Source organism: Balaenoptera physalus, assembly GCF_965194825.1.
Source record: "Balaenoptera physalus genome assembly, chromosome: 10".
Lineage (NCBI taxonomy): Eukaryota > Metazoa > Chordata > Mammalia > Artiodactyla > Balaenopteridae > Balaenoptera > Balaenoptera physalus.
The window spans coordinates 10,417,146-10,439,598 of record NC_138889.1 but is presented as its reverse complement, the minus strand read 5'-3'; the positions used below and the strand labels follow the sequence as shown (position 1 = coordinate 10,439,598).

Sequence of the window (22,453 nt, the reverse complement as noted above, 5' to 3'; positions counted from 1 at the left end):
ATTACTGACCAGAATGAGAATCCCCTTGTTGAGCTGTTAAGCTTAGGCTTTGTCATCCCACCCACGTTCCTCTGGTGAATGCTGGCAGGCAATATGTCGAGAAACAGAGCAGAAGAAACCAGCACAGAAGGCAGTCTCCCTTTTCATGCTTTAATCCCATACCCTGTGCTCCATTTTTGGAGGATGGTCTCCCCAGTCCTTGCCACTCCCACAATCAGAGCAGGTGAGGTTCATCATTATTCAGCCTCATCTCCATGGAACCTTTACCAGGCAACAGAGATCCTTGGGCCATGAGATTCTACTCCTTAGTTCTTAATTACATGAAAATGAAATCACGTAAGAAAAAGCAAACAACGCAAATACATGAAAGCCTTTACTCCTGGTAAATTCTTCAGGGTCCCAGGTTTCCCTGACATCAGAGAATGAGGCAGGGCGGATGGGGTGGGGTGTCAGGAGAACAGTCTGGATGGCCTTGGCCAGCAGCAACAGCTTTCGCTTAAAGTTTCCATAATTGGAGCTCAGAGCTTCTCCAGCTTTCTTCACGTAAGTGAAGTGACCCCATCAATCAGGATTCTACAATCATGACAGTGCCTTTGTAAGCTGACACCACTTCAAAATCCCCTCACAAACTCATGTGAAGAGGGTCGGCTGGGTGGGTTTGTATATATGTGGAAATGTAAATGACTTCAACATGGTTTTAATTAGGCGTTACTGAATCCCTCAGCACCCAAATGCTACATCTCACTTGTGGCAGAATAAGCACTAGGGACAAAACCAAGAGACCGGCAGAACAGTAGGAGGGCTAGGCAGGAGCATTCTAACAGGAAAAAACCCCACAAGGAAAGAGGCTTCTGACCAGGCCCCCCTTTCAAGCTGTGTCTGGCACCTGGTGTCATTTTGACAATGGGGAAGGGAGCAGCCTGACAAGGTCCACATGAAGCCACCTTGATGTTTTTGCCCATCAACCACTACTCGCATCTCTCCCGAGAATCAAAGGAAAGTGCATGGTGAAGAAGTGTATCATCAGTGAGAGTTGTACAGTTAACCTGTGAAAGTGTGGCAGAGCCATCAGGATGGTCTCCTGCCTTGAGTTCAGGGCTGTGTGCTTTAAGATTTGAGCCCAGGAAGGACAGAATCCTAAAGGATGGTCCCTTATCAAACCTAAGGACTTGTCCTGGGCCACTTTAAACTTGAGGGTGTTAGGCGTCTTTAGGATAATTAACAGCTTATTTGGGGGCAAATATAGTAAACACAACCTCTTAAGTCTTCTAATTCTCCTACTTCACACCTGTGAGGTCGAGGCAGGAGCACTCCCGTCACGGAGAGGCCGCAATTCAGGCGAACTTTGGGAAGAATATCTCCTCAAGGTGTAGAAGAAGGGTGAGAGGTTCTGCCCAGGGGGGTGGGGGGGTGGGGTGATCTAGTTGTGGGAAGAGGTTACTAACGCACATCTGGGCAGGTCAGGGGACTCCCTAGAAAAGGTCTTCCCAGGCCGACAAGACGGCTTCTCCCAGACCATCCCTGGGAAAGAGTCGAAGGCAGGTGTCCACACGTGGGGACCGGGCTAGGAGGTCTTTCCTGAGTGGGTCCTCTGGTGCCTGATTAAGTGGTAGCCTCTGCTGAAGCTCTTTCCACAGGTAGGGCACGTGAATGGTTTCTCACCAGTGTGTGTTCTCTGATGCCTGACAAGGTGGTCTCTCCGACTGAAGCTCTTCCCACACTCGGTGCAGCGGCAGGGCCTCACTGAGGCGTGTCCCCTCAGGTGCTTGGCAAAGGCGGCGCTGTGGTTGAAGCAGCGCCCACATTCACTGCACAGATAGAGCTCCTCGGCTGCGTGTGTCTTCCGGTGGGCCAGGTACCGCCTGTGGTCACTGAAGTCCTCTCCACACTCTCCGCACAAGTAGGGTTTGCCTCCAAGGTGGATTCTTTGGTGTGTTGTGAGCACGGATTTCTGGCTGAAGCTTTTGCCACAAATAGTACAGAAGAAGGGTTTCTCCCCCGTATGTGTCCTCTGGTGCCTGACAAGGTCTGAAGTCCAGCGGAAGTGTTTTCCACAATCGTCACACCTATAGGGTTTCTCAACAGGTGGAGTTCTCTCAACCTGGACCAGAGGGGAGGTCTCATGCAGATTCTTCCGGTTTAGGGGATATTTATAAGGAGCGCTCATTTTGTGGACCTTTTGGTGCCTGGCGAGATGTGAGCTCCGTGTGTAACTTTTCCCACACTCCATACATTTATAGGGTTTCTCTCCTGTGTGAGTTCTCAGGTGTCTAACAAGGTGGGAGTTACAAGTGAAACTTTTACCACATACAGGACAGTCATGATGTCTCCCTAACAGGGGGTGGACAGGCATGGTTTCCTGAAGATTCGTTAAACTATTAACTTGAGAAATATTTGTGCCAAATCTTCTTTCATTAAGTCTACCTGGATCATCCTCAAAGACTATTTCCCAATCTGGAGTCTGGTGAACTTCTGCATCTCCCAAGATAGACCTGTGTAGATCCTCCAAACTCAGATCTTCCGGCTCAGGACACTCCTCCTCATCTTCACTCCTATCTCCTGTAGAAAGGGAGAGAGGAGAAAAGAGGAAATTATAGAGGTAATGATGCCTTGTGCACAATGGAGATTTTTAAACAGTTTTGGGAGGGCAAGACCGTATAGAGAGACACCCATGTTTCTTAAGTGTAGAGGCTGGGAAGAAGGAAATAACCAGTCAACTGAATGCCTGTCATGTGCCAGGCACTTTCTTATGTGCCATCTCACGTTGTCAACAGCCTTCGTGTGGACAAACATTATTATCCTCCTTTCACAAATGTGGAGGTTGGGGATCAAGGGTTTACGTGAATGCTTAAAAAATGGTATAGCTGCAATTCCAAAAGTTCCCCTTTTTCGTCTGTCACCATTTTGCATTACAGATCCCTCAAACCAATGATAGGCGTGAAGAGGGGAAAAGGATAGAAGAATTTGGCTTCAGAGGGAGACACTTGCCGTCGGCTGACATGTTAGAAGAACCAGTGAGAGGGGTTCCCCAGAGGGCGAAAGAAACACTGACCAGAGGAGCTGCCAGCCTGGGGACAGATCCCCTTTGTCACTCCTCACCTGTGTAGGTGAAACTCAGGATTTCTGGCTCTCGAGGCTCCTGCGCCTCTGGGATCTCTGGGATCAAAGGCTCTTCTTCTCCCATGTGGGAGATCTCGTCTAGTCTGGGGATTGGAAATGCTGCTCAAGAGAGGGAAAACAGGACGTCACGATTGGTTCAACTGTTCCCCGTGTCAAGAGCAGATCTTTTCTGTTTGGCAGACTGCAGAACAATCACATAGGCAGGTCAGTCCATCAAACCTTCAGTCTCTTTAGCTTGAGCCCCTCTGACGAGTACTGCATATCTCTTGCCTTTCACCAGCCACTCAATAATCACACAGCTGTCAATGTTACCCTCTCTTCCCATATTCAAGTAAGTAGATTGTCTCCAACTTTCATTGCTTGTTTCAAAACTGATATGCTTACCTACTCACACTAAACTTAAACTCATACTAAAACTATAGTATTACAGCTGTTTTCTTGTTAGAGGTTTCCAACTACTTCCTAGGCATTTTCTCTTCCCTCTAACTTCGAAGGACACCATCTTCCTCGGCTGTCCTTCAGTGTCACTGGTGGGGTCGGCATAAGAGAAGTGTAGTATGTACAATCTAAGGTCTAAGACACCCTCAATTTCCAACAAGAAAACGATCTCTGTGCTCAGGACACTCTAGAAACACTTGAAATTGCTTACACAAGGAGACCACAATTCCGCAGTCTTCTTCCAAGACATATTCCCCATAGAACTCTTTCTGTGTTGGATCCAGATCACTCCACTGGTCCTGGGAGAAGCAGAGAGCCACATCCTTGAAAGTTACCAATCCCTGAAACAACACAAAGATTCTATTAAAATGTCATGCTTTATGGAGCCTCATATTTTGTTCCTGGAATAAAGGTCACTGGAACAGGCAGAATCCATCCAGGAGACAAAGAAACTCAAATGGGACACGTGGTTCCCTTTCAGGACATCTGTGTCTCATCCTCTGTCGCTGCTTCCCAAGTTTCTGCTTTTGCAACTGGCCCTCTTCCTGCTCCCTCCAATCCCACTACTTTCCCTCAGCACCAGACTATGTTCTTCTTTCTGGGGATATTGTTTAAAATACAAGAAAGGTCTTAGAAGTCATCATTCAACTCCCTATTTTACACTTCAATGCTACCTACATTTCTGCAAAAATTCATCTTTTCCAGGAAGCTTTCCCTAACTGACCTTACCTAATCACACATCACTTACATAGTCTATATAGCATAAATAGGACTTTCTTCTTCAGCTAGACTACAATCTAAAAATAAGGATGGGGGGCTTCCCTGGTGGCGCAGTGGTTAAGAATTCGCCTGCCAATGCAGGGGACACGGGTTTGAGCCCTGGTCCAGGAAGATCCCACCTGCCACAGAGCAACAAAGCCCGTGCGCCACAATTACTAAGCCTGTGCTCTAGAGCCTGCGAGCCACAACTACTGAAGCCCACGTGCCACAACTACTGAAGCCTGCACTCCTAGAGCCCGTGCTCCACAACAAGAGAAGCCACCACAATGAGAAGCCCCCACACAGCAATGGAAGAGTAGCCCCCGCTCGCCGCAACTAGAGAAAGCCCACATGCAGCAACGAAGACCCAACGCAGCCAAAAAGAAATAAATTAATTTATTTAAAAAAATAAATAAATAAGGATGGGGACTTCCCTGGCAGTCCAGTGGTTAAGACTCCACACTCCCAATGTAGGGGGCACGGGTTCGATCCCTGGTCAGGGAACTAAGGTCCCGCATGCCACGCAGCGCGGCCAAAATAAATAAATAAATAAAATAAAATAAAAATAAGGATGAATTCTATTCCTTTTTTCTCCAGCCACATAGCTTAGTTGTGGGGCTCTTGACCATGGTGAAGTCTTCATGAATGCCATGGCCTGACTGAATGCAGTCCCTGGAAGAGGATAGCACCCAAAATCAGAAATCGTTTTTGCAGGACAGTCAGTTATCCTTACAAATGATGATCAAGTTTATTCCTTAAAACCAAAAACAAACCCTCACTTGACAACTTCAAAGTTGTACTGGGGTGTTACCAAATAATCCCACTTTGTTAGTCCCTCTGGTTGGTGGCAAATCAAAAGGCTCTGGAGCCTGTAGATCCGACTGAGATGTTATAACTGATCTCATTAGCTGCAGTTCCTCCCCTTCCAGACACATGCAGAACTGAGAACTTAAACTGGCAAAGGAGAGTGGAAACTTGTGTCCCGTCTGACCTGTTCAGTGTATATGCCCAACGGTTCCTCAAATTCTCCATGGTATAGACAGAAACTAGGGTGCACCTGTGACAGAGCAGTAAGAAGGGCAACCATCTCTGGGTTTCCAGGGTTCCTCTCTTCAGGAAGGGCTGGGTCCTGGGGCACTGGAACCTCTAAGAAGAAAAGAAGGCAGAGATCAGCAGTGTGCAGGGCGGCCCTATAACTGGCAAAGAGCTGAGCATCCCCCATGGTCTCTGGTGGGAAGGTGGGAGTCAAGACACAGGCCTAAGGGCGGCTTGAGTCATCCAACGCCACCACCTATAACACTATGGGAATGCCAGGAGAATAACCAACAAACGTGCTATCCAAGGCAGCCCTGCTTACGGGTACTCTAGCTAGTACTGTCTCCTCTCAACACCCTGTGCTCTGTGGTTTCCTCCCCTTATGATCTAGCCAGCCTCCTCGGTATGGGAGCAATATCCCCCTCCCCTCACTCTGCCACGATCCCCCCTTCCTGCTGAGGCTCCCACCGCTCTCCTGCAGGGGCTGCAACTCCAACTCCTGGCACAGGCTCTGCTCTTCTGGTGCCCCCAGATCTGGGCTCTGTGTGGTCTCCTCACGGGACTCCTCGGGGGTCAAGGTGTGTGCAGGATCCTGAAGCTCACTAGGTGACCCGGGCTCTGCTGCTGGATGCACTGTCTCCTCGGACAGGACTTCCTGGCCGTGAACATGGACAGTCACCTGGGAATAATTCCAACTTCCAGTCACCATGGAGTCAGGAGGAAAGTCTTGGCTGTCATCAGGGCTTATGTTAGGAGAAGCTGCCAACAGGAAAACTCCCAGAGGGACCCAGACGAGGAGGGGAAAGTCCAGTCCCACCGGGGCGTGCGAGGAGGAGCTGAGTTTATCCTCGCCAGGACAAGGGGGGGACATTCAGATACTGCCCTGCTTTCTCATTTCCCTCAACCCTGCCTGTCACCAGGGCTCTGAGGGCCCATCCTTCCCATCTTCGCCTACCCCACCTGCGGCCTGCCTTGCTGTGTGCTCCCCTGTCTGTTGTCCTGAAAGGGGGATCTGTCACTGAGGGGCTGAGAACCTCTGAGGAAGTCACGGAATTCTCCTCCCCAGGGAATGGAGGTTCAACATCCAAAGGGAAAACCAAAGCCATATCACCCTTGTGTGCTGAGACCACAAAGATGGTCCCTAGGCAGGTGTTTCAAGAACCAGGAAGTCACACTCATACACACACAAACACACACACACTCCTGTATCCCATGGAGCTCATGGATCTAGGTACAACCCAAGGGTGGAGCCAATTCAATTTATGGGGTAATTTATGTGAGCCCTACCCCTAAATCCATCCTTCCAGCAAATAGACCCCCTCCACGTCACACAGATCAGGACTCCCCCTCCTCACCCACCGCCTTGGTCTCCTGGGTTGTTTCTGCAAACCCTCCACCAGCGTCACGGCCTCCTCGCCACTCTCTGGCCGCTGGCCCCGCACCCAGCTCTGCAGTTCTCCGGGCAGGACAGTAAGGAATTGTTCCAGCACAAGCAGCTCTAGGATCTGCTCCTTTGTCCTCCTCTCTGGCCTCAGCCACTGATGACACAGTTCTCGGAGTCGGATGAGAGCTTCCCGAGGGCTTGCTGCTTCCTGGTAGCGAAAGCGCCGGAAGTTCTGGTGCGACGTCTCAAGCACAGGGTCATCCCTCTGTAAGACAGACTCTGGCCTACAGGTGAAATCATCTTCCAATTTCACCATGAGGATCCCCTCTTCTTCCCAAAGATCCTGGTCCTCCGGTTCCAAGGCTGTAGCCATTGTCTGGCTCTGGCTCTGGGGTGGTCTCACACCATCGAGAGCTCACACTGTCATTCCCCCCGTCTCAGCCTGGGCGCCTCGAGGAGTTTCTCCCAAGGGACCTGGGTAGAGAAGTAAAGACAGACAACACTATAAGCATGAAAGTATACACAGGAATAACAGTTCTGAGCTCAATCATAATCCTGTACACATAACACTCCCAAACTTAAATCCCCTTTCCCCTAATCTCCATATGTTGTAAATAGATCTAGTTGGAATAGGATAAGCTATGCCTGAAGGTATGTTCTCCCACTCCTTTTCCTAGGCAAGGTTCACACTCCATAGAAAAACAGAAAAACACTGCATTTCTACTTCATGAAATATGGGAACCTAAAAGGAAAATGGCTAGGAGAAAGGACACTCATAACTGCCTGCTAAAAATGTGGTACTGACCACAATCTGTTTTACACACACACATGCACACACACACACGCTGACATATATATTAGGATATATATTCTGAGAAAAGACACATTGACAGGGCTGAATTAGACAGAGGAGGCTTTGTGGAGGTTCATTGTGAACTGAATCACACTCTGTATTAATTTATTCTGTAAAGTGGGAACTCTCAGAGATTTGAGAGGATTGTATGCGGTAACAGCGAAGAAAGCCACTTACACACAGTGGCTGGCACATAAGCACCCCCAAAAGCGATCCTCCTCTTAAGACATCTTTAACTGGAAGACCTACAGACCCTCAAAACTGAGTGCTCAAAACTAAATTCACGATTCCTGCTCCCAAATCCACCCCTCTTCGTGTAATCCTCTTGGCTGATATCATCACTTGTTAAGTCAACACTCAACCTTATCATCTTTGGATTCAACTTTGAATCTTCCCCATTGCTTACAGCTCATTAAACCAATTGTACCTCTTAAGCCTCTAAATCTGTTTCGTCCTGATTTAGTTTGGGCCCCCATCTCTTGCCTGGACTACGGCCATAACTTCCTAACTGGGATCCCCACAGTACTCAGCTATGAGCAAAACGCAACAGATTCAGCTGTGGAGCTTTTGCAAAACACAGTATCACACACATCATTCTTCCGGATATTCTGATTCAAGTCAATCCAGGGAACTGTATCTTTAGAAATGCTACATGTGGTTCTGATGTGCATCCTAGCTGAGAAACACTTAGGGCATGTAAGGTTAAGAGAGAGTCCTCCTGGAGTCAGATTGCCAGGGTTTGAATCCTGGCTCTATTGTTTACTAGATGTGGGGTCATGGTCAAGTTCTTATTCTCCTTATGCCTGTTTCCCCTTTACAGAATGGAGGTAAGGATGGAATCCACCTAATAGGGTTACTATGAGGAATATCTGTGAAGTGCCTAAAAGAGTGATGGTGCCCCAATGTTAACCATTATCTTTCTGAATAATAGTTCCAACTGCATCACTCAACATTTAAAAATAATAACTTCATACTGTTAGGAAGATCAGTTCCAAAATCCTTGGCATGGTACATGAAGCCCTTCACAACCAGCCCTCAATTTATTTTTCAAGCCTCATATCCTCCCCTCTTCTCTGTATCACCTGCTATAATGAATGCACTGCTGACCTCCCTACAATAGGGTGTCTTTCCAGGCCTCCAAGTCTGTAAAAGTCTGTTCCTTTTGTACGGAAAACTCCCACCACCACTGCTTCACGTGTGTTCCTATTTCTTCTCAACAGGTCCCCTCTTCTTCATTCCCAGGATTTACAGTTTCGGTCTTAATCAGTTCTCCTCTGGATTACTGCAACTGCTCTAAATGTGAGCTATCTGTCTCCAGGTTTGTTACCTTTGTTACCATTCATCATATCACAAGAGTGACTGCTCTTGGCAAATCTGGTCCTGTCCCTTCCTTATTTAAGATCCTCAATCACTCCTGTCTTGGAAGTGAAATATAAACTTCTAAGTACTATGTATTAGGTTGACCTTCATCTTGGGTTTCTTTTTTTTTTTTAATATTTATTTTATTTATCTGGCTGCACCAGGTCTTAGTTGCAGCACACAGCATCTTTCAGTTGCAGCATGTGGGATCTAGTTCCCTGACCAGGGATCCAACCCGGGCCCCCTGCATTGGGAGCGTGGAGTCTTAACCAGTGGACCACCAGGGAAGTCCCTTCATCTTGTTATTCCTTTGCCTTCCTCTCCAATCCTTTCAAACACATCACACACATGCACATTGTGCATGTAAAGCACACAAAAGGTCTATGCTCTTTGGCTTTTGAACATGCCGTTCCTTCCAACTCTTTACCCTTCATTAGGTTAAACTTATTTATCTTTCAAGACCTAGATAGGTAAGGCTTCATGTCTCCTGAGATGCCTTCCTTGATCCCATTCTCCCTGCCCTTAGACCTGTTAGAAATCACTTCGCTTCCCTAGCTATTTGGACATATCTGTATCTCAAAATCTGCCGTATCACACAGCCATTGTTCATCTTTCCCCTGAAACCCCTTGAAGTAGGGGACTGTGCTTCAATCAATTTCCAATACCTATAACAAAGCACACAATAAATGCATCTAAATGAATAAGCCTCCACTTTGAAGTTTTCTTCCTACATTAACAGTAAGAATCAATCTTTTCCTCCGTAAGTTTCTACTTTTTTATTCACCGAATCTTGTTAATCCTACCTTCTAAATCTTTCAAATTCATGCATCTCATCTCCACTGCCATTCCCCGAGTCAAGCCGTTATGACCCACTAAAAGGCATTGATAGGACCTCTTAAAAAATGACGATATCCTCGGCCCCTACGACTGCACCGGCACTTACATGTGGAATGAACCACTTGGTTCAAATTTTACCAGTGGACTTCCAGGTGCCACCCCCTCCAGACCACTCTCCACATGCAACCTGAGGGTTCTTCATTTTCCAATCTTTTTATGCTTCACTACAACTGCCTCAGGTCCACCTTCAAGGTCAACGATCCACTCTTAACAGCTGTAACGTGCTGTCTAATGTGCTGCTGCCCATCAACCACCAAATTATTCATTATTTAAATCTGTATCTCAAATCACTTTCCATTCAAGCTTGTTTCATTTTTCCATTACCCGCAAACATTCACTACATAATCTCATGGTCTGTAGTTCCATAATTTACAGATCTTCCTGTGCTAATTTACCTACTTATTAAATCTGCTCTATCTCATGGTGGTTTGTTTTTGCAGGTGGTTTGTAATTTTTTTACGTTTTATGCCCATTTTCTTTGGGAGAGCCCTAGGTTATAAAAGTGAGCCCTTTGAATGAAATTTCATTTGCTTCCATCCAAGTACTAGTGGTTTCAGTATCTTAATTTCTCAGAGTCTTCCTGAATTATGCTGACAGTGTCTCATTTAGGCCTAAGCCTGTGAGCGATTTCTGTCCCACCCAAGGCTATGGAGGCCTACACTCCCTTGCCCTTTTGCTTGATCAGTAGACAGATTTTCATGGAAGGAGTAGCTCTTCAAGGCTCCAGGCTGGCAGATGTTCAACCCTATATCCCTCCCCCATCCCCACCAGTGCCCCATTTTCATATCTCCTTGTTGGAGTATAGGTATTAGAACCCCAAACTTTAGAAGTCTTTATTTTGGTTTGAAATCTCCTCGGGCTGTGGTGGAGTTAGATGGTGCTCACTCCTCCAGCTTTTATTTCTGGAACCTAGAGATTTACCTTTAGTTTGGGGGCAGGGAGGCAGGTGAGTGCAAGCATTCAAAAATGGGCAAGAGCCATATCCACATCAATACCACCTGCAGTGCTGCGGTGAGGTCTGAGTGGTGACCCTTCTAACATACCACATCGGCCAATGGCTTCACATTGTCCACAGGGTAAAATCTAAACCCCTTACAATTTGATTCCCAAGGCCCTGCAAGACCTGGCCCCTGCCCACCTCTCTTCTCCCACGACTGCTACTGCATTGAAAGTTGCTGCTCGAATACACTGCTGTATCTCTTTCCTACGCCCTCACTAGGTGTTCCTGACGCTGTCGACTCTGCCTGAAATACCCTTTCTACCCCTTTTACTTGGTTAACTCTACTCATCCTTCAGACCTGCTTTCCCCAGACGCCTTCCCTGGTCCTCCCAGATTGCGTCCACAGGAACTTGGACCCTGTATCGCAGCATCTACTTTTCGTGTGGGAAGACTCGTGCCTCCTCCTGTTTAGTTCACGCGACCGTAAAGCTCCGAGGGCAGGGCCACACAGCACCCAGCTCAAGGCCTGTCACACAACACGTACTCAGGCAGAGACCACGGTAGGTCTCTTTAAGTCTTTCTCTGGAAGGACAGATCCAATATCTTATTAATTCTTATTCACTCATTTGTCCAGCAAACTGTGTGCCAGACAAATGAATAAATAAGGGAAAAAACACTTATTATTTAGATTGTGAGTAAAACAGAATACTCTTAGTGGTTCCTGAAGTGAGGAAACCACAACTCATCACAAGGAATCTTCAGGCTGCCTTGGAGAATCCACATACAAGTCACACAAAGCTGTGCATTTGAAAAAAAAAAATCATTTTCCTTTGAAGATATGAATCAACCTTAGTAAGCACAAAACCGGACATCAAGTAACTTAACACTACAACACTGATTATTTATCCAGACAATCCCCCCCAACATCTGCAAGGCAGGAAAAGAAGATGGAATTGATACTCAGGGTCTCTGGCTTAATGAGGGGATTTCTATTAACTTAAAAATCCGAGAACTTGGGCTTCCCTGGTGGCGCAGTGGCAGAGAATCTGCCTGCCAATGCAGGGGACACGGGTTCAAGCCCTGGTCTGGGAAGATCCCACATGCCACGGAGCAACTAGGCCCGTGAGCCACAACTACTGAGCCTGCGCGTCTGGAGCCTGTGCTCTGCAACAAGAGAGGCCACGATAATGAGAGGCCCGCGCACTGCGATGAAGAGTGGCCCCCACTTGCCGCAACTAGAGAAAGCCCTCGCACAGAAACGAAGACCCAACACAGCCAAAAGTAAATAAATAAATAAATAAATAATAAAAATAAAGGAATTCCTTTAAAAAAAAAAAAGTAAAATAAATATCCTTTTAAAAAAAAAAAAATCTGAGAACTTGCCCAGCGAAGCAGGCTAGGAACTCTGTTTTCACGTAGCACAGTCCACGAGATGCCCTACTACAGATTCTATAAAGTATGCGCTGACAGAGGGTTCCTGCTCTTACAGGGCTTTGCTCTCCAAAGAAAAAAGAATATAACAGCATCACATAAAACCTGCTGATTTAAAATGCTCTTCAGAAATCATGGATTGAGATTTCCTTTGCTTGTTTTGTATTTACTTTGTCAGCCTAGGAAGATGAGATGGCGACAAAAAATCAGCAACAGCGGAATGAGGGGAGGCAGAGTTGTACTTGCTGGGGCAAGAGATGGGAAGGAAGAGAAGGCGGGCAGTGCTGTGAAAAGAGCACCAGATTAGGTATCCAAAGATGTACGTTCCAGCCCACATCCCCACAAACCCGGAACCACTCTAAGGGTTTCCTGAGACAAGGTACACGAGAGCCCTTGTAAAGGGTGAAGCCCTCTTCAGACAACAACTCTCAGGACTAGCTGAGATCTATGAGAGCTTATGAACTGGAGTGTGCTGTGCAAATGTCAGGTGTCAGTACTAGAGACAGAAAACGGGCTTTGCATTTTATTCCATTTATGGGATGGGTTACCCTGCAAGTCTGCCTTGCAATTTGTTGCCTTCTAACACCTTCCCTCAGTGTCTGTCCTTGGAAGGAGTTCCACAGTGACAGATAAAAACCCAACAACAGGATACTACAGAGAGACCGTGAGGCCAGGCCAGGAAGAGTGAAGGACCTGCTTCCAGAAGGCTCTAAAATAATATCTGCAGAGATGCTTCACAAGCCTTGGCCTGGGCTGGCCCCACCACCTAGCCTCTTCAGTGTTTCTAGGACGTCTGGGGCAGGACTGCGGAGGAGATGTGGGAAAGGCAAGGCCTTTCTCCAGTCTGTGGTCCAGCTGTGTCTGTCCATATCTGAGTGGGTCCCATGCCAGTTAAGGCCCTAACTCAACCCTGAAGACCAGAAAAGAAAACTGCAGGCAGTGAAAAGATACCTGGGTCTCTATCTTAAAATGTTATTCCTACTTGGAGTGATCTTTCTGGACCCTAAACGACAAGGTCTGTAGTCTTATAGCATCTTCCTAAAGGAGAGGTGGGATCTATTTACTGGCAAATAATTAATCTTCAGAAGAAAACAGTGACCAGAGAGGTTCGAATGATGATATTCAGCAGACATTTAAATTCTCTCCAGTCTCCCTTCTCCTCTTTGACTCTAACGCAGGCCCAGAGCCTGGAGATTTGAATCAATGATCGCTGGGACTAACCAGATGCTTGCAACTGCTCCTCTCACTGCTCTAGAAAAAAAAATCAGCTAATAAAAATTGTTAACTGCCCTTTTCTACTCCTGTACTGTTCTTTAAAACTAAAGACTATCCACTATGATCCTCCTACTGGAAAGATTCTTTCATTTTACTGTTACTTATCCTTATACAAACGTTTACCCATACTTTCCACGTAATGGTTAGGGGTTCTGGAGCCTTAGTCTGGATCCCTCTCCTCACCTATTAGCCAGGTGACAGTCCCTAAGCCTCAGTCCAATCTTCAACATGTGGCAAGTACTTCCTACCTCATATGGTGGTCTTAAGGATCAACGAAGTAACGCATAGAATCGCTCAGCACAGAGTTTGATATATGTTAGGTGCTCTATATATTCTGTTCTTTCCTTCAAATTGCTTTAAATCCTTTTGGGAAGAAGATTTAAATGATAATCAAACAGTCCTTTATTTCATCATAATTCAAAAAAAATTTTTTTTAATGCACAGGTAAAATTTTGGTCTGTTTACTGTTACATCAAAAGTAAAGTGTTAAGGGAGTTCCCTGGTGGTCCAGTGGTTAGGATTCGGCGCTTTCACTACTGTGGCCCGGGTTCAATCCCTGGTCGGGGAACTGGGATCCTGCAAGCTGCATGGTGCCGACCCCCTAAAAAAAGTAAAGTGTTAAACCAAGAGAGAATTCTTGCTTTGAAAGCACTTATAAACTCAGATTAAACAAGATCCTTGGAACCAGATGGGATGAAAACTTAGATAGGTTTTCCTGCCTAAGACCAGAGTAGCGATACTTCTGCTTACCAATATCACAGTCCTGTCCCCTTCCTCTAACTGGGAAGAGGCAACCTGAGGCAAACCCAGTTAGTACAGGCATACCCCATTTTACTGCGTTTCACCTTCATCACGCTTCACAGATGTGTTTTCTGTTTTGTTTTCTTTTACAGCTTAAAGGTTTGTGGCAACCCTGCAACAAGCAAGTCTATCAGTGCCATTTTTTCAACAGCATTTGCTCACTTGATGTAATCACATTTTGATAATTCTCACAGTATTTCCAGCTTAATTATTATTATATTTGTTATGGTGATCTGTGATTAGTGATCTTTGATGTTACTATTCTAATTGTTTTGGGGTGCCACAAACTGTGCCCATATCAGATGGCAAACTTAATCAATAAATGTGTGCTTTCTGACTGCTCCACTGACCAGCTGTTCCTCTGTCTCTCTGCCTCTTCTTGGGCCTCCCTAGTCCCTGAGACATAACAATGTTGAAATTAAGCCAATTAAAAACCCTACAAGGGCCGTAAGTATTCAAGTGAAAGGAAGAATCGCATGTATCTTGCTGTAAATAAAAAACTAGAAATGATTAAGCTTGGTGAGGAGGGCATGTCAAAAGATGAGACAGGCTGAAAGCTAGGCCTCTTGCCCCAGTTAGCCAAGTTGGAATGCAAAGGTAAGTTTCTTGAAGGAAACTGAAAGTGCTACTCCGGTGAATACACAAATGATAAGAAAGTGGAGAAAGTTTTAGTGGTTTAGATAGAAGCTCAAACCAGCCACAACAATCCTTTGAGCCAAAACCTAATCCACAGCAAGGCCCTAACTCTCTTTAATTCTATGAAGGCTGAGAGAGGTGAAGAAGCTGTAGAAGAAAAGTCTGAAGCTAACAGAGGTTGGTTCATGAGGTTTAAAGAAAGAAGCCATCTCTGTAACATAAAGTGCAAGATGAAGCAGCAAGTGCTGATGCGGAAACTGCAGCAAGTTATCCAGATCTAGCTAATTAATGAAGGTGGCTAAAATAAACAACAGATGTTCAGTGTAGACAAAACAGTCTTCTACTAGAAGAAGATGCCATCTAGAACTTTCATAGCTAGAGAGAAGTCAATGATTGGCTTCAAAGCTTCCAAGGACAGGTTGATTCTCTTGTTAGAAGCTAATGCAGCTGGTGACTTTAAGTTGAAGCCAATGCTATTTACTATTCTGAAAATCCTAGGGCCCTTAAGAATTATGCTAAATCTACTCTGCCTATGCTCTATAAATGGAACAACAAAACCTGGATGACAGCACATCTGTTACAACATGGTTTGCTGAATACTTTAAGCCCACTGATGAGACCTACTGCTCAGAAAAAAAAATTTCTTTCAAAATATTACTGCTCGTTGACAATGCACCTTGTCACCCAAGAGCTCTGATGGAGATGTACAATGAGATTAATGTTTTCATGCCTGTTCACACAACAACCATTCTGTAGCCCATGGATCAAAGAGCAATTTCAACTTTTAAGTCTTATTATTTAAGAAATACATTTTGTAAGGCTACAGCTGCCATAGACAGTGATTCCTCTGATGGATCTGGGCAAGGTAAATTGAAAACCTTCTGGAAAGGATTCACCATTCTAGATGCCATGAAGAATATTAGTGATTCATGGGAATAAGTCAAAACATCAACATTAACAGGAGCATGGAAGAAGCTGATTCCAACCTTCACGGATGACTTTGAGGGGTTCAAGACATCAGTGAAGGAAGAAACTGCAGATGTGGTAGAAACAGCAAGAGAACTAGAATAAGAAGTAGAGCCTGAAGATGTGACTGAGTTGCTACAATCTCATGATAAAAACTTCATGGATAAGGAGCTGCTTCTTATGGATGAGCAAAGAAAGTGGTTTCTTGAGATGGAATCTACTGGTGAAGATGCTGTGAAGATTGCTGAAATGACAACTAAGGATTTAGAATATGACATAAACTTAGTTGATCAATCAGCAGCAGGGTTGGACAGAACTGACTCAGTTTTGAAAGAAGTTCTACTGTGGGTAAAATGCTATTAAACAGCACTGCATGCCACAGAGAAACTCTTCATGAAAGGAAGAGTCAATTAATACCGCAAACTTCATTGTTGTCTTATTTTAAGAAATTTCCACAGTCACCCCAACCTTTAGCAACCACCACCCTTCAGTCAGCAGCCATCAACATCTAGGCTAGACCCTCCACCGGCTAAAAGATTATGATTCCCTAAAGACTCAGATGAGGGCTAGCATTTTTTAGCAACAAGTATTTTTAAATTATATACATTTTTTTTTAGACACAATGCTATTGCACACTTAATCAATCAACTCCAGTACAGTGTAAAGAGAACTTTACAGTACAGTGTAAACAGTTTTTTGGAAAACCAAAAAATTCCTGTTTTTATTGCGATATTCCCTTTATTGCAGCGGTCTGGAGCTGAATCCACAATATCTCCGAGCTCTGCCTGTATACCCAAGCGGTCCTCTGAAAACCTAACCCAAAAGGCAAAAGAAATGAAAGGGAATACCTTCACTGACTTTTTGCCTTCTAACACATCATGATCAGTGTGCTTCAAACCATGTAAGATATTCCTGCCATTTAAATTTTTTTTCCTTTGTTAGAGTCAACATGGATTTAGTTAAGATTCTATTCAGTGATTCTTCACTAGATTTGAGTAGCAACGGGAGAAGTAGCTCAAAGATTACTATAAGGTGTAAAAAAGAGGAAGACAGGAAGAAATAAAAAGAGAGGCCAAATAAGTAGTGGGTGGTACAGGGAAGTCAGAGGAGGCTAAGACATAAATATCTTCTGCCACTAAATTTTGTAGACTTTGCAGTTAGGATCAAGGTATAAAAATGTAATTGAGAGTAAACAGAAACATGAAAAATTTAAATAAAGCTATAAAAATCATAACAATTCACTTTGTTTTCAATTAAAATGTTTCCTACAGGCATGTACACAGGCCCAGGAGGCAGTGCTGGATGGCTGTTGGCAGTGCTGCCTTCAGAGGTGGAGGAGCTGTGTCCTACCTCCTAGAATGTGTCATCTGGGACAAGTCACATCAAATCATCTTGAAAATGGGGATGATTTTCTACCTAAAGGCAGAGAGCTGGATCATTTTTTGAGAAACTATCCAGCTTTTTGATGGTAATAGAGGGGCTTTGAGGGGTACAAGGATATGTGGCCTCTTTATTGAGTACTTGGGCCATAATGTATTAGCCTGAAGATGGTGAGAGGAATTTACTCAAGAGTTGAGAAGGGCTAGAGGCCAAATACAGGTTCTGAGACCAGAATTAAATATCCTGCCATCATGACCATACTGGTTAACCTCCAACATGAAACTAGGCTTTTTAACCTCACAGGTTTTTACCCAGGGGTGGTTAACGGCCTGAATAAAGCAGGCCAACCTACATGCCTCAGTTTAAAACAGAACGTCACAAACTAACCTGAAGTAGGAAAAGGGTGGTCACCAAACCTGACACCCACCCGAATGAGGGCAGCAGCTTTAATCTGGAAGCCAGAGTTAAACTAGCCAAATACACTTAATTCACTACAATGAACACGGTCAATGCCAATCACACAGAGGAAACATTATTTAATGAAAGAAAAAAAAAAAAGGATATTTTATAAATATAGCTTGACCTGAGGTATAAATATGGATAATTCAGAACAGTTAATTCAAAAGTCATTCACTATGTTTTTAGTTTTTAATTAATATTCTCTGTCAAGATACTCTCTGCTCTGGATCTAGATGACTTCCTTCTGGCTTTGCCCAAGGCTCCCTTGCGTATGGTGAGATGAAGGATGGGATCCATGCCTGCTGGACCACAGGAATCTGAGGAGTATCAGGTTTCCACTGCAGACTAAATCATGGTCCAAAGTAGATGCCATTCTTGCTCTGGGCCACTGTTTAGTGTCTTTTGTCTCCCACTGTAAGCCCTGTCCCTGAAAGCAAGGACCTCCTTATATATTTTTATATTCCCTGCTCCTAACACTTCATCAAACACTTCCTCAAACACCTGGTTTAAAAGATGCTCAATAAATGTGTGTTGCATTTAATTAAGCTGTTGGCTTCTCTTCCCCCAACTTGAATATAGACACTGAAATTCAGAATCAGTAGGTGCCAGGGCTTCTGGGGACAGTTACAGGAATTTGGCATTAGCATTTATTCCAATCCCCTGTGGGAATCAGGTGGCACAGCCATATACTACTTTACTATGTTACACAGGATTAGTGAAGAAAAACTTCTTCAAGAGGAGAAGAAGGTAGGGGATGGAGTTCATTCATCCCAGAAGTATCTACTGAGCATCAATTGTGTGTCCCACACAAGTCAAGGTGCTGGGCAAAGAAAGATGAAAAAGCACAGGTCCTGACCTTAAAGAATTTAACATGTAGTTAAAAAATAGCAGGGACTTTGGCATACTAGGAACTCACAGCAAAAACCTAGAATATGGGTATAAGCTATATGATAAAAATAGAAGCTCCTATCAAGAGAATTAAGAAAATCAAGGGAAAAAACTCACCAGTATTTCACCTTCAATTCAGCTTAAGATAATGTAGCACTTGGAGTTTTTTTGAAGTACACTTTCTTAATTTTACAAATCAAAGAACTCAGACCTAAGTGGTTAAATTACCCACACAAGATCATCGTACTAGTTTCAAGCACAGAAGTACTCACACACAGGTCTTCTGATGTCCAAACCACTGCAATGTTTGTGTGAAGAAGTTTGGCCAAAGGCAGTGGTTCTCAACGTGAGAAACAACCCAGACCAGCAGCACCAGCACCGGAGAACGTGTTAGAAATGCAAATGATCAAGCCCCAGCCCTGACCTATAATCAGTAACTCTGGGGGTGGCCCCAGTAATCTGTATTTAACAAGCCCTTCAGGGCTTTAAGATGCTTGGTAAGTCTGAGGACCAGTACCTAAGGCAGAGGAGATAAATCTGAGGTTCGAGCAGAAGGGATCCAACTTTTCCAGTGCTGGCCAAATTTAAAGGAGGAAAGGAGTCTAGGACTGCTATATGTGTGCTTTACGTCTGTGCCAAATTAGCTGGGAAAAAAATGTTGTAAACCTGTAACTTACCTCATCTGCATAGTTTATAATGCCCAAGAGTCCCTCACTTCGTAGTAAACCTTGCTGTGCCCTTGAAATGACTGTCTACTGCAATATGGTATACAGAAAGAGTGCAAAACGGGTACAGCTGGAGGAGAAAGGGGACAAGATTATGAATCCCAGGTGCTTAGTCCTAGGAGAAAAAAATTTCCTTCCTCCCTCCAAGCCTGCCCACCCTCTTACGCTAGATAGTAATAGCAGAAAGCTACCCGAGACAAATGGCTACAAACCCTAACTGTTCCGCTGTCATACATTTCCCAGCAACAAGCCTCCCATGGCTGTCCCACAACCTTTGTGAAGTGGCTTTCTGGATCAAGGGCCATGGGGCAGCTTGGAAGAGAAGTTGGAGGGATGAGGGACTCCACTAGCTTTCCTTGTGGCTTCTGAGTGAGGCTGCCCTGGGTGTCACCTGCAGAATGCGGACAGAGAGAAAAAGCAACAGTTCTAAGCCTAGCCTCTAAGTAGAGCCTGGATGTGGCCCTGCTCCCCAGGACCAAGGCAGACAGGGTTATCAAGGCGCCTAGAAGATAAGAACATCAAGGCCCAGAAAAATAAAAATCGGGCTGGCACCTTTCTGAGAAAAGGTAGCAAATCCCTGGCATACAAACTAACAAACTTTTCGCGAAACCAGGTAAGAAGCAGGCCCCATATACTCCCGCTGAGGGTAGCAGTGGTGTCGAGAAAAGTGCCAAAACTGGCTGTTAGGGGTGGGGGAGAGAAGTTTTAAGTGGAGACTGCAGTCATTGGCTTGAGAGGAAGCTCAGGTCCGTCACGGTGCAGCTGAAAAGCCACAGGCCAGGTGGTCTCCAAGGCCTAGCACAATCACGGGCGATAAAATCACGCGTGATAAAATCACGGGAGATAAAATCACGGGTGAGGGTATCTGCGTGTGTTGCGGCGTAGTTAGTGGTGGCAAGCGATGGGGCTCGCCTGGGCAGGGAGCCTTCGGGGGCATTCTCGAGCCAGCTGAGAGGCGGGGTAAGAAAAAGCTGCGGGAAATGAAGGGGCCTCGACCACTCCTCCCACGGTGCCGGGGGGCCAGTTGGCGCGGAAGCAATGGGAGGGAGGTACGAACTAACTGCGTTTCTGCAGGCCTCAAGAGGGGGCGGAGGGCGGTGGCTGCAAAGAAAGAAGCCTGGAGCGAGTTCCACGTACCCGAAGGTTCTAGCTTCGGCCGCCAGGAAACACGGGGACCACTACGCCTCAGCCCCCTCAACATACTGCCGCCACCCCCTTCCCCAGGACAGTATGATTTCCCCAGGTTCTAAGGGGGCGGGGTCTCCGACCCCTCCCCCTCCTCCCCGTTCAGCCCCGCTCAGCCCGCTCCGGCCCGGCCCGGCCCGGCCCAGCCCCCAGCACTCACAGCTCCAACAGCTCCGGCGGCTCCTCCCCTGCCCCAGCTTCTCCCCAACCCACTCCCGACCCTAGTAGCGCCGCCGGATCCGAGCCGCGCGGGGCCTGGCGGGTCGGAACACGTGGGGCCTTTGCGCCCGGAACCGGAAGCTGCCCTTCGCCCCGCCTCTTCGCCGCGCTGGGGCCTTTCTAGGCTCTTGGGAGGTTTGCTTGTCTCTCTGTGCCCCTAGCTCATGGAGGCGTCGTATTCCCAGGGGAAGCGGGTCGGGTGCCTCAGACCGCTTCCGCCCGCTCGCCCGCCCCTCTCTGCATGGGGGGTGGGGGGGTCCTCGATTAACACACGTACCTGCTGCAGGGGGGCTCCTTTCTGTTTTGGGTCTTTGTTTTAATTTTGATGCCTATATCTTGACTTGTTTTTCTTGATTCTTTTTTTTTTTTTCCTTTTCATTGTCGGCGAAGCATGGTAGAAAAGAGCAGTTGTGTGTTTGAATACCGGCTCTTGTAGTCGCCGTCAGTTGTAGGGGTTCCAACAAATTCACACCTGAACCTCAGTGTCCATCTTCTGAAATGGGCGTAGTAATACCGTTACTCTGCAGGCTAAATGGTACTTTGCATGTGAACTGATTGGAGCTTAGTAGAAGCTTAGTAAGAGAATAGTTATGGCATCATGGTTCTCCTGTATTTTCCTTGGGCATTTCTTTGTGTTTCTTTACTTTGAGACTATCTTCCCTGATCTCATTTGTTCATTTTTGTGTGGGCAGTGACGTTTCTGCCTGTACCTGCAATTTTCCTTCTGTTCCACTCCCCAAGTCACCACTCTCCACGTGCCATGTCAGGACCTTCTCTTCCTGAACTATGCCTTACACATTTTATTTTCATGGGACACATAGGTGGGATCTGGTTATTGTGTTTGAACACAAGGTATTAATCACTTTTGGTGGAGGGAGACGAATTTACAGTTCATGAGAGCCTGCTGTGCGCTAGATGTTTTCTCTTTGTACCTCACTTAATATTTTTAAGTATTAAGTTCATAAGTAATACATAAATTTGTTCTTCTAAACGTTTAAAACATTACAGATAAAGCTAATGACTTTTTACTAATCCTGGCTTCCTCACCTCTCTCACCAAGTTTCTTCTTATGAACCTGTATTTATCTTCCAGACATTTTCCTGTACTTTTACATACGATACATATATGTATTAATAGAAAATACATAGTATTTTGTGTGTGCATACGTGTATGTATGTGTTCCTGTTGGAGTCTTCAATTTGCTGTTTTCTCCTAGCAAAGGGCCTTGGAGATCTGTCCACAGTACGTACAGTTCTCCCTTATTCCTTCTACTTTTCTGCATAACATTCCACAGTCTGAATAGCCATTTGCTTAGTGATAATATATGTTGTTTACAATTGTTGTTATTATGGACAATGCTATAATAAACATACTCTGCATGCATACATGCAAATGTCACTAGGAGACAAATGCTGAGAAATGTATACACATAATAGCTGTGTATGAGACTATTTCCCCCCATATCCGTGCCATTATTTCATGTTGCCAAATTCGTATATCTTGGTCAATCTGTTGGGTAAAAGTGATGTCTTATTGTTTTACTTTACTTTTCCATAATTAATATTGTTAAAAAGAAATAAGCCCAATGTAGAGTCATTTGCCCCCAGTACAGCAAACTAAGACTTAATCGAAGTTTCAACTCTTCCCGGAAATGTGATCTTTACAATAGTCAATCTGAAATTACATCATCAACACTAGTGAGG

At 45.4% G+C, this 22,453-nt stretch overlaps 1 protein-coding gene across 10 annotated transcripts; it reads right to left on the bottom strand.

Annotated features, from left to right (window-relative positions):
• Positions 1–136: 136 nt before the first annotated feature.
• Positions 137–20,814, bottom strand: ZNF202 (zinc finger protein 202). Of its 10 annotated transcripts, none has more exons than XM_082410881.1 (10): positions 20,692–20,814; positions 19,559–19,737; positions 19,299–19,416; positions 13,740–14,092; positions 6,708–7,210; positions 5,821–6,031; positions 5,309–5,463; positions 3,770–3,899; positions 3,100–3,219; positions 137–2,559 (listed from the first exon to the last, which is right to left on the bottom strand). In XM_082410881.1, exons 5-10 carry the CDS (start codon positions 7,107–7,109, stop codon positions 1,565–1,567), a joined length of 2,013 nt encoding a protein of 670 aa, XP_082267007.1. In that variant the 5' UTR covers positions 7,110–7,210; positions 13,740–14,092; positions 19,299–19,416; positions 19,559–19,737; positions 20,692–20,814; the 3' UTR covers positions 137–1,564. The 10 variants fall into 10 exon arrangements, with proteins under 10 accessions (XP_082267007.1, XP_082267008.1, XP_082267010.1 ...); XM_082410882.1 differs by having other exon boundaries at positions 5,375–5,463; XM_082410884.1 differs by having other exon boundaries at positions 19,619–19,737.
• Positions 20,815–22,453: the final 1,639 nt, after the last annotated feature.